The following is a 13173-nucleotide window of genomic DNA, read 5'->3' on the forward strand; positions in this document are numbered from 1 at the left end:
TCTTCAGTGTAACTATTCAAACATGAGCGTGTTCAAGAACTTCCATGTCAAGTGTCTTTCACTAGCCCAAAACAGCCATGGTAATCTCAAAAAAGGAAAAAGAGATAACTTCTGTTCACACTGTGTAATAAGAAACTTAAAAGATGTATTCAGCACATCAGCAGATTGTGCATATGTAACTTATTCATTTACATTGGCAAATGGATTTGAAATATCCCCAGCTTTGAAACTATTAGCACCTCTCCATCAGTGTTCGTGACAAGATCGATTTGGTACAACAGCACATTTTCAATACCGTACTGTGCCGACATACATATGTCTTCATGTTTGTACCTCTTGAAGTGCCACCCAGACAGAGAAGAAGGCCACTGTTTTGAGGATGTGCAGTTCCAGGAGCCTCCAGAGAAACACCTGAACTTTGGTCAGTGTGTCAGAGAATCTTCTGGACAGATCCAGCAGCCTGTCCATCACCAGACCCCACTTACTGGGCACCAACACCTCTTAACAAGAGAAGAAAGACAAAGCAGATGAGAAGATAGGGGGGTTGAGAGAAATAAACAACTGTTTATGATTTTTTAATGTATTTATGTCTGGGAATCTGAGAAACAAAGCCACAAAAAAAATCACATCAAATGCCAAATTTGATGTGGAACCTTTTCACTTCGGTTGTATCAACAATGAAGGTAAGAAAATGAGCTTTTACCATGAAGTTTACCTTCATCTTCAGACTCCTCATCTATGGTTGACACCAGATCTTCCTCCTCTAAGTTCTCTGCTTCACCACCACAGTCCATCTGTTCAGTCGTCTCACTGCTCCTCTTCCTGGACACATATTGTCTCATCAGCATCAACTATTTTGTCTGTGTTCACTAATAAGTTAACCAGTTAACTTATTATGTAACTATTACCAATCATAGCCAAAGTAATAATGATTGTACTTGTAGATAGTTGTTACATGAATCATTGTACAACATTTGAAGGCAATATCTCCATCAGTCTGGAAGATAAAGCCCAAAATGTGTTTTTAGCATAATAAATTAATTCATTTGCTAATTAATAATAAAGCTACAAAGATAGGGATAATTCTCAGGTGGTATGTGATGCCCATGCAACATTTGAAGCCAATACCTGCAATACTTTGGAAGATACAGGCCAAAATATGCTTTTTATATCATTAATTAATTAATTAATGAATTAATTAATGAATTAATTAATTCATTAATTCATTAATTAATTCATTCATTAATTAATGAATGAATTCATTAATTAATGAATTCATTCATTAATTAATTATTAATAATAATAATAATAATAATAATAATAATAATAATAATAATAATAATAATAATGGACAGCTCAAATCAATAGGGATCATCTACAGGGGGTATGTGACCCATAAAAAAATAAGAACATTTAATCTGAAATGCCTTTCCAGTTATCGCGTTAACGGCTAAAATCTGCGGACGACGACGCAGACGCGCAAGACCGATTCCATAATATCCGCGCGCATTTCTCGCGGATATAAATATCATATCATCATTTATGTTGTCGACATATTTCAAAAGTATAAATCAGGCTTCTTTGTAAAAGGGTAGCAGATTAAGATAAGATAATCTGCTAGATCATTTAGGCCTACACTGAATGGTGGAAAACATCAACAACAAAAAAACAATCTCAAACCCAGGCTGTGTTACCTTTGTATGGGTGTAACATGCTCCAAGTTAGTGATCCTCATGAAAGGCTTGTGGAAGTAGTGTAGCTGCAGGATACAGGCCAGCAGGAAGAAACCAGGAATCACAATACTGGTGAAGAGCTCTGACAGAGCAAATGTCTCCAGACCTATGGCTGCCAGCCTGAGGACAACAGAGACCAACATTGATTATTTCTCTTTTATGCTTGTATTTGAACCGTATTCCAAAATGAATTAGATCAGTGGCTCCTAAAGTCCTAAAGTGTTTTTCTTGTAATGCTGTGTTCTTTTTCCACCATGCATAACACCTCTTGTTTTGTCTAAATAACTCTATTTTAGTTTCATCAGTCCACAGCAACTTATTCCAAATGTGCTTTAGCAAACCTCAAGTGACTCTGTTTGTGACGGGTGCAGAGATGAGGCTTTTTCTGCATTACTCTTCCATACAGCATCTCCTTGTGTAAAGTGCGCTGAATAGTTGAACGATGCACAGTGACACCATCTGCAGTAAGATGATGTTGTAGGTCTTTGGAGCTGGTCTGTGAGTTGACTGTGACTGTTCTCACCATCCTTCACCTCTGATTATCTGACATTTCTCTTGTTCTGCCCCTTCAGGCCTTAACTAGAACTGTTCCTGTGGTCTTCACATTCCTCACAATGTTCCTCACAGTGTAAACTGAGAGCTTAAATCTCTGAGATATCTTTCTGTATCCTTCGTTGTTTTGAGGCTCCCATGTTGTCACTCTTCAGAGAAGATGCAAAGAGGAGAAACATTTATTTCAATTGACCTCCTTAAATACACTTTCTCATGATTGGATTCACCTGTGTATGGAGGTCAAGGGTCACTGAGGTTACTGAACCAATTTTGAGTTCCAATAATTAGTGCTAAAGGTATTGAAATCAATAAAATTATTGTTTAATTTTGCTTAAATAATTCTTGCCCACTTTCTGTAAATCATATATATATATATATATATATACATATGTATATACAGGTATTTTAAACATGAGATGAAAAGGAAATACAGTCTCTAAGGTAAAGGGACATACTGTTCTTCTGTGAAGCCAGTGAAGTTTCTCCAGTATTGAGGAAAGTCTTCAAACTGGTAAGTGTAGATGGCAATGAGCACCAGCATGGTGTAGGCCACAACAAGCCACCAGAAAAGCTTCAACAGACGCCTCCAGAGAGAATAGTATACCTGGAAAACATGTACAAGATAAATTCAGATCATCAAATATATATGGTTGAGATTTTTAACAGTGAATGAAACAGTACGGAGCTGCAGACATGACATGGAGGAAGATAACTCCACAGTTATACCTATTTTGTGGCCACGAATAGATACTGCACATGTTTGAGTCTGGTTCTGTCAGAGATTTTTTCTGTGAAAAGATAAGTTTTCTCTCCACTGATGTCTAGTGTTTGTTCATTGTGTGAACAGTTGGGTTTCTCTTCTCGCTATGATATTGTAAGGTTTATGCCTCACTATATGAAGTGTCTTGAGATACTGTATGTTGTGATTTGGTGACCACACTGGGTGTTACTCCAGTCTCTTTATTAGATATCCTTTGGACCTAATAAAGTGAACACTGAGTTTGTAAGACATGTCTGAGGGCAATGACCAAGTGAACAATGCTCACAGGTCTGGTTCTACCTGATAGAGACAGAGGCAGAGCAGGAACAGCAGCATGTAGATGATCTTGTATCCAACAAGTTTCCCAGCAAAGGAGACCATGATGAACATCCCTCCACACACATAGATCCAGTACTTGGCGTAAGAGCTCATCACCATGCCTCCCAAAACCTTCAGCACTGATTCATCACCAGCCCCCTCTGTTGGAGAGGAAGACACAAACACCAGGAAGATACGTGTCAAGAACCGTGGAAATGGGATGAAGGGAAAGTAGTGAACAGAACAGGCATCAGTGACGATCAGTGTCATGTGAGTGACATTTCCTGAAGCCCACACATTTAAGTCAGAAGAGCATCAAACTGATCTTGGTTGTAATTTGGTTGCAGGGAAGATGGTTATCACCTTTTGAATGAACACACAGTAAAGCAGACATGTTTATTCAACATACGGCAGCTGCCAGTGGGAATGTAGCCAACAGCTCACCAAATAAAATGTATGCCAGTTTAAATGTAGATTATTTATACATGATTAATCTCCATAGGGAGATTTCTGACTGTCGTTTGCTCTTTGTAAATCACTCACTCTCCCACACCAAACTTCATGGAGAAAATCTGTTCAATTTTACATCACAGCACACAGAAGATGTTGATCCACTGTTGCCTCCAAGTTCAAATGTGTTTATTCGTGATTTTGGTTTTTGAAATCCTGCACTCGAGTCCAGCAGCAGACCAGTTCTCCCATGTCCCAGTCAGCAATTTCCAGTTGGGAAATGTTATCTAGCAGCGAAATAAACTGGAAGGCAGACTGTATTTTTCAGATATCGTACACAGGAGTTGTCAATTATATTAGTTGAGTTTTGTTAAATGACTAGAATTACTGTAAAGGCATGTTTTTAAAGTTATAGAGTTAGGCAAGTAGTAGTTGAGTTGAGGTGAAAGTCAGTAGTCACGACCAAATCTGTTTTCTTCTGTGTGTGTGTTTATTTTTAAATATACGCATGTGTAAAAAAAGATGTTGTCGGACCTCCAACAGCGACATCCTGTAGTGGTGTGGCCATCTTCCTCTTCCTGCTGAAGTTTTCCTTCACTGACTGACGCACTAACAGCCAGAACGTTAATATGAACAGAATCTGTGAAAGAGAGAGGGATCATAATTATCGGGAGAGTGGAAAAACACATGAAACAAAGTAATAATAATAATAATAATAATAATAATAATGATAAATTAATAAACAGTGATTGTTTGAAAACATATTGAATCTTGAATATAGTTTGAATTTCAAACTTTCTGCATGTAGTTTGAATATTGTTTTTTGGGTGTGGGGTTTTCTCCAGGTTCTCCATTTTCCTCCCACAGTCCACAAACACATGCAGATTAGGAACTGGACACTTCTAAAGAGTGTGAGAGTGAATAGCTGTTTGTCTCTATATGGGCCTGTGATATATTGTCCGTATCTGTCCAGGGTGTACCCGCATTTAAACCCTATGTCAGCTAGGATTGGCACCAGTGCTTCCTGCAACCCTCGTGTGGAGGATAAAGCGGAAGAAGTTAGTGAGCGAGTGAATTTGTAAGACTTGTGCTGATTTTCTGCACATATTTACAAATCCTGTCGTATTCATGAGACTATGAAACTATAATATATTCAAAGAAAGAAGAAAATATAATGTATGTTACGAGACAAAGTGGATCCGTATTCTGCAACTTGGCTAAAGTGCTGGTGTTAGATCTGTTTTATAACACTTAACTTTATGGACATCCCTCAGTCAGTGATAAAAGAGTTATGTTAAACAATAAACATCACTGAGTCATAAAAAAGAGACATGTTTAATTTCCTCATCATAAAATCATCCCATATTGCTGCCTTGATCTTACCATGGCTCCCAGTCTGAGACAGGGATACTGGGCTCTGTCCAGTCCCAGCTGTCTGAGGCTCATGGTTCCCACAGTGGTGGGCAGCTCCGGCTGCAGCTCCATGGCCCAAACGTACTGCAGACAGCACAGCGCCAGGCCGTAGTGCAGGATGAACGGAGAGCACAGCGTGGCCGCGTGGCGTCTACGGGGAGACACGGCGTGAAGTTTTAACGCAGTTTCAAAACACAACAAAATAGTCATAATGTAAACTTTTCTGAGCTGAAATCACTGTCAAATCTATGGCCCCAGACCTGGTGTTAACATACTGAGAAATGTCATCACCTTTGTTCAAAGGACTTACAGACTAACTACACTGCATCGTAAATATATGGATATTATATCTATATTGTGAAATGAGACAAAATATGGTCTTATTGTTATAATGTAACTGTGATGACTTTTCCTGATTTTAAAGGTTGTCGGATTGAAAATCATATTTATTATATTTAATAAACTTGTGAAACACACTATTTTATATATATATACATATACATATGTATATATATATATAGATAAAATAAAAATAATAAAATACATGGAATCCACAAAATCATATAAAAAGTCTAATAAGTGTATTTTAAAATCAAGTAACACAGATCATAAACAGTAGATATTTGTTTGTGTGTATTTGTGTGTGTGCAGCTTTATATCCATGTATTATTGATAAGCCATATCATGCAGCCTCACAGAAATATTGCTTTGATTGATATCGTATTATTGTTCTAAGATTTTTTTCCATATGGCCCAGCCCTACATGGTAAATTAAAGTTACGTCTACTCTTATTCTTGCAAAATGTATGGAACAATATGTCAGAATTATATCTCATATTCATTGTCTGCTGATTTATCCTCCACTTGAGGGTCGTGGCTGGAGCCAATCCCAGCTGTCATAGAGTGAAAGGTGGGTTCATACCCTGGACTGGTGCCCAGTCCAATAGAGGGCCAAACAACCATTCACTCATCAAACAACCATTCACGCTCACATTCACACCAACTGTCAGTTTAGATCAGGGGTTCTCAAAGTGTTGATACCTGAGGCCAATTTAAGAACCCAACATTGGACTGAGGGCCGCCACAGGAAAAAAACTGAAATAAATCCCATTTGTAATAATTTTAATGACCAGATTGCAGTTCTACAGTTTAGCGTTAAGTAATATAAGCGTTAATATAATGTAATTTAAGCATTAATATAATAACGCTTTATAATTTACTGGGTAATTACCCAGTATTTTGGCCATTGTTCTTACCTTCTAATTACAGGTTTATACCAAGTAACACATTTCTGTTACCATATATTTACTGGGTAAATAGCTAGTAATTGGGGGCTGTAGCTACCTGCTTATTACCAGCTTATAACACAATAATACATTAAAATTCACCATATAGAAACCAGGTAAATACCCAGTATTTTTGTTTACACTTATTGGTCTGTATCCAGTAATGTCCAATAAACATTTAACAAGCTTAGTAGCTCCTGGATTAAAACTATCAACTATAATTCATTGCGGGGCCGACAGAAATGTTTCTGCGGGCCGCCATTGGCCCCCGGGCCGCACTTTGAGAACCAATGCTTTAGAGCGTTCAATTAACCTCTGCATGTTTTTGGATAGTGGGAGGAAACCGGAGAACGCAGAGAGAACCCCCCCCCCCCACACACACACACACACACAGGGAGAACATGCAAACTCCACACAGAAAGTTCCCTCCACTGAGCATTGCTGCCTCAATAAGGAGGATAAAGCAGTAGAGAGTGAGTGTCAGACATTATTGATCTGCACAGTAACAGCTACAAGTGTGAACAGAACCTGACACGAAGGATCCAGATGAGACACGCCCACAGCAGCAGGACGAAGGTGAGCCAGCTGTGGTAGGTGATGCTCCACACCTGAACAACAGGGACACAGACATGAGAACCACAACTATTCCTTTTAAGTTATTTACTCACATACTATTTTGGTTGTTTTTGACAGACAGACCAGATCGGAACATTTGATTCAGTGCCTTAAAGGGAGAGTTTATGTTTTCGAAGCATGCTTGTAACTAACTTAACTATTACTTTTATACAACTAACTATTTTAGCCACTTAAAGTGTAAGACACATGTTCTCAGGTGTTCATAGGTATCTAGACGTGTTATTTGGGTGATTCTCTGAATTCCGTGCACATTGGGTTCTCTGGTTACTGAACAAAAAAACCACAAAAAAATTGTGATTCTGAACATTGCATCTGATGAAGGACTATTTGAACCTCTGAGAAAATACCTTTTCCTACCTGAGGCATGAAATCCCAAACATTATTAGGAATTTGTTTGTTACTTAAGTTGTTTTAAATTCAACCTCATAACAGGACAATTTGATTCCTGTATGATTATAATTATAAAACATATGCAGACTAATTCTTCCAGTTCCTTGCTAATCACCTGTCCCTTGTGTAAAATAAGTTATTGTAAGTATACTTTATTTTATTCTAAATGTATATAATAATCCTGATAGAGATCCTGACTAGAACAAGATGTCGGGATTAAAGGATCGGCACTTGGTTTAAGTCCTAGTTCCTCAGGGTTGGGTTAGGGTTAACGTTAAATTAAACTCCAGGATTGTCTCATAGACAAACAGACTACTGTTGTCTCAGGTCTACTGGTTATTCCTACAATTAATCAAAGTAGAATCTGTGGTAAAACATTTATCTACCAGGCTCCTCTCCTGGCATTTAAATACTTTTTACTATTTAGATTTTTTTTGGAATTGTGTATTGTATATTTTGGGTGTTTTGATTCACCAAAGTGAAGAGCAGCAGCTTCCATGCAAGCAAAAACCTCTCATTTATCAACTTTGTCAAGTCAACACTGACTTTTTTAAGAAACTCAAACAACCACAAATCTGGACTGTCATGTATTGAATTGTTTAAACAGTTGATATATTTTCATATTTACCATCATGGCTATGAGAGCACAGACGTAGCTCTGCTGCATGACCACCTTCCCCAGCAGGAAGAATGGACTTTCACTCTGTTGGCCACCGGGGGCGCCACTAACACCTGGAGGAAATTAATAACACCATGTCAGTATACAGGACATAAAGCTGAACAATAAAATAAACAGCTGTGGGTGGTGATAAAGAGATATAATGACTCATCTGATTTGAGAAGTGACTGTTTCCAGGTTATTAAACTTTGACTCCTGTATTTACAGTTTGGCTGTAGTCGCTATCATTTATAAGCTTGTTCAGGAGGGTCGAGTTGAACAAGTTGTAGGCAAAAAAAGGGGGTATGTGACCCATAAAAAACGGCTAAAATCTGCGGACGCGCGAGACCGATTCCATGATATCCGCATTTCTCGCGGATATAAATATAAATACAAGTACACACAGAGAGAGATTCAGTCAAACATACGATTTATGACATTTCTGCATGTGTTTGATACCTAAGATCGGCTGATTCTCTCCAGCCACAGTTTCTCCATTGCTTTCTGACCTGATCATAAGCTGAAAAAGAAGAGAATATGTACATGTTAAGGAGACGACAGTGTCATGTTCAAGGCCATAACTGTTTGGACTAAAGATATGGTAAATAGTCTGTATTTATATCAAGCTTTTCTAGTCTTGATGACCACACAAAGTTGCTTTTATTTTCTAAGACTACTAAAACGTACAATAACATGAAACACATATTTGTCTGATAAGAATACATACTAAAACAAAGGATAACTGGTATTTTATTTTCAAAGAATGACTTCCAAACTGAAAAAACATGACGATGTGTATTTGTTTTATAAGAATAACTAGTAAAAACATGGTTTTATTTAAAATCCCTGACGCTGCCATAAATTGTTTCAACAGGAAGTAGACACACATCACACAGATTACTGGAATTACATAAATACTTCATTGGGGGGCGACACTAGTTCAGTGGTAGAGTGAGTCATCTTTCAATTGTAATAGCCAATAGTCAAAAAGATGACATTTCAGCGTCAACATTTATAATAATAATAATATAATACTATTGTCATATTAATTATATTCATATTTGTCAAATTTAGCCAATGGATTGTAAACGTTCATATAATGTAAAGCAAATGAGTGGCTAACATCAAATGATGACTATGCAGGTTTTTAATCTCTTTTTTTTTATTAGTGTGGACACAATACCAGAGTGAACATGATATTTTTTTCTTCATCCAATTAATTTTTTGCTGTGACACAAATTTCTGGCTAAATCTGCTAATGTTGAGTGTGAAAAGTGTGTGACGGAGGAGTTTACCTCTGTGTCAGCTTCACTGTTTTCATTCTGTGGATTCCATGACGTTAACTCCACCATCTCCTCCTTCACCTTCACCTCTCTGTCGTGATGCTCTTCCTTAACCTGCTCAAAACAAGCACGTCGGAAAAGAAACAACTGAGCAAGTTCATGGTTTTCAAAATATTCACTGAAAAGTGAAAATAATAAGCACAATAATATATTCCTTTTTCAGCCAGTAACCAGTGAGACCAGTGAGAACGCTGTGAGCTGGACAGAATCGTTATTACTTGTTATTAAAACACTCAAAACTATTACTAAATTAAACACCAACTATTTTGATAATCAATTAATAGTTTTGAGAGTTTTAATAATAGTTAAAACGTCATTAATCATTAAAGATCCTTACAACTGAATCATTTTGTTTTGTGGACACAAGAAGACAGATTTTGAGGTTTGGGAAACATTTTTCAACATTTTCCAAACTTTTTCTGAACCAAACAACTAATGGATTCATCAAGAAAATATGAGACTAGGTAAAAAATACCACCTCAAAACTACAACGTACAAATAGTGTATGTCAGGATTAAAAAGTGACTGAATTATGATTATGCACCTTCTTTTTTTGTAGATTTGACTAAATAATTGATTTTAACCCTTTTATTGTGAGATATTTGCAGTAATTCATACCAAATATTCCTGGTATTTATTTGAGTATAGGCATATTAACATGATTATTTATAATATATATTATGTACTTACAATATATTATCATTGTAAAATTTAAAGACAGATCTTATGATGAATAGCAGCTCCACAACAGAAACGTCACTACGTGGCAGCAAATATACTTTGTTACACGTCACCTGTTTGCATCAAAGCGACAGCGCCCTCTAGCAGCTGCAGTGATCATGAAGTTGACAAAGGTGATACAGACTGGACTTTAACACCTTTTGGTTGTTTTTCTGCTTCAAAATGAACAAATGTTGTGTTTTCAATCACATTCCTTCTACAATATAATCTTAAGATTATAAATAACTATGATGGTGGGACAGCGTATTTGCAGTGAATAAAAGACTCACCGCTCTCTTTCTCACAACTACGGTGGCCTGTGCATACCAGAGAGGATTGTGTTCTTTGTGCACAGACAGTTTGTGGCTGATTTGTACTTTCTGGCTACAGCATAAACATGGTGGTGCTAGATGGTAGCTGTCATAAAACACGGCCTTGGCCTCAAGTACATGCACAATTCTTATTATAACACCATGGAAAACCAATCACTTTTTTTAATCACACTTTAAAAGCAATTACACACTATACAAACATACCTATGAATAGTATATTCTGCCAATAAACACTTTTAAACGTTACACAATGGACCTTTAAGTCAGAAGAAAGAGCAGATACCTGGTTAGGTGTTCCATGACATCCTGTCTTGAGAACAATTGCAATGGCGATGTAGAGAAGGAACAATATTCCTGGGTTGACGTAAACAGGCCAATCATGATCTCTGTTGAGGTTGAGTTCATAGGGAGAGGAACAGTTTCCTGGTATGATGAAGTCCTTCAGACCAAAGAGTCTACAACGACAGAGAGGTAAAGACATACAGTAAGAGGTAATATGGGCTAGTTCAGTGTGGTTGTATGAGGTAATAATATATGGGCCCCCTTTAAACCTGGCATTAAAATGTGAATCATAGAGCCTGACCACTTGTAAGTATAGGTATAAATACACCTGAGGTGCCTTTAAGAAAAGACATTGTAAAGCAGGTGTAAAGGTGGCCATGGTCAGGACTGACTGTCTTCTGCCAGCTCTCTATTAAACACATCTACACTCGCTTAAGTCTATGATATCTTTACCACTTTATATCACTGTTAGACAGCCTTTCCTGACTGGAAACTGAAGTATGCATCACATTGTTAACCGCTCTATTTCACCAACGTCCAGGGCACACAGTAGTTTAAACATAAATCTACACTTGGCTGTCTAATGGTGAGCTAAAGCTGCAAAACCATTCTTATGATAGCGTGCATACATTCAATCATGCAAGACTTTTGTCAGTTGGCTAAATGATGTTTTCCTTGAGTCCCCACTTGCCACGATAACAATATTATTGTATCACCTCCTGTCTATGTTGTGAGGGCTGCATAGTGTATGTGTATGAAGATAATATGTTAATATAACAAAGAACAAATTACACTAAACCTATTTGTGCCTTTTGTGGCCCCATATTGTCCTTAAACAACATTAGTCATTGTCTGTCTGTCTGTGCACATAAGTTCATACTCTTTACACTTTAAACCTACACTTTAATAAGCAGAGTTTATCATAAGTTGTTATTTCCATGCTTCGACGCTAGCATGATTAGACCACACGACACATTACAGCAAAGAAATCAGCATGGTACTGACATTGACAGTCACAATTGAGGACCGTTACAAACCTGTGCTAGCTAGAACTCTGCATACTACCACAGATAAAGCCCAAACTATCCCTTTAACTCTTTGACATTAGGGAAAATTGTGGTTTTAAATGAAGTGGAGCAAATACTTTTTTTGTATTTTTTTATGTTTTTACAACTGATGAAGCATCTGATTGCAAACATTTTTAAAATCAAAGGAACGTTTAAGAAACAGACCAATACAAGATGCAACAGAATGCAAATCCCGCTCTGAAAAGGCCTGTGGTCGACCCTGTAACAGGATAGTGACACATTTAGTACATCTATAAATAGAATAAAGAGATGGAATAAAGACATGATACTCGTGAGACACCATGACGCTCAAATACAGAGTGTGCAGCTCATTGCAGTACAGTTGTTAAGGGACTACAGTATTATCATTTTGAATTCCTCCTGAGATGACTCTGGCTCACAGAATGGAACCCAGTACCCGATCAGGTTTTCTTTTGAAACAATGCCATTTCATGATTTTCTGAATCGTCTTTCCTACTGCTTCTGTCTGACCTTCAATTTTCCCAACAATCATTTTGTCATTGACTTCAGACTTTGCATGTGTATCCAATGAGGATCTGATGTGCAGGAGTTTCATAACTCTACACATTTGTTTTAATGGTATTAACACAAAGAAAAGTCTATGAAATGTCAACAACTGAACATTCTGTTTGTTTGAAGGGATAACCACTTCTTACAACTGTGTAGCATTCCTTATTGACATGGAGACAGAACTTTAACTATGCAATCTTTATCTTTGTTATGACACATATCGTTTCAAGAAATGTCTTCCATCCACGCAAAACGCCTCAAAACGACTAAGCACTGTAGTACATATGCCCGGCCTGTATGTTGCGCTGAAAAGCATGCACATAAAGCATGCATGCTGCTTTATTAGAATAAGTTTAGATAGGGGATGAAAACAATCTCCACAAACAGAAAAGGAAGACGAAGGCAACAAAGCTAAGGGACAGCGAATGCAAGAGCAAGAAAGAGGTGGGATTGTGACATCATCATTTCCCCAAAGTAGTGTATTGGTAGCCTCCATGAAAACACAAGGATTTTACAGATTTTCCCACTCTGCGACTCGTTTCCAAAAAACTTTAAAAGCCAATGTGATATGCTGAGTGGGAAGCAGAGAGGTCACAGGTTCCATTTTGATTCACTCTACTGTTTGTCCCAGTCTCACCCAGTCATACATCCAGGGTCAAGTGTCTTGCCCAAGGACACATCAGCCTGTAGACCAGCAGAGTC

The 13173-nt window shown here is 37.6% G+C and overlaps 1 protein-coding gene across 2 annotated transcripts in view; it reads right to left on the reverse strand.

The window, feature by feature from the left end:
* Positions 1-13173, reverse strand: part of piezo1 (piezo type mechanosensitive ion channel component 1 (Er blood group)) — a 94945-nt gene that overhangs the window by 37270 nt on the left and 44502 nt on the right. Inside the window, exons 7-18 of one of the 2 annotated variants that reach the window (XM_083897529.1) lie at positions 10875-11046; positions 9492-9593; positions 8656-8716; positions 8167-8270; positions 7041-7120; positions 5197-5377; positions 4348-4453; positions 3346-3524; positions 2741-2889; positions 1695-1853; positions 716-822; positions 334-500 (exon numbers count right to left, since the gene is read on the reverse strand). In XM_083897529.1, coding sequence (XP_083753655.1) covers positions 334-500; positions 716-822; positions 1695-1853; positions 2741-2889; positions 3346-3524; positions 4348-4453; positions 5197-5377; positions 7041-7120; positions 8167-8270; positions 8656-8716; positions 9492-9593; positions 10875-11046 — 1567 coding nt within the window. Of the gene's footprint in view, positions 1-333; positions 501-703; positions 823-1694; positions 1854-2740; positions 2890-3345; positions 3525-4347; positions 4454-5196; positions 5378-7040; positions 7121-8166; positions 8271-8655; positions 8717-9491; positions 9594-10874; positions 11047-13173 lie in introns of both variants that reach the window. The other variant, XM_083897528.1, reaches the window with a different exon arrangement.

Source organism: Microchirus variegatus (assembly GCF_963457635.1).
Source record: "Microchirus variegatus genome assembly, chromosome: 11".
NCBI classification, from domain to species: Eukaryota; Metazoa; Chordata; class Actinopteri; order Pleuronectiformes; family Soleidae; genus Microchirus; species Microchirus variegatus.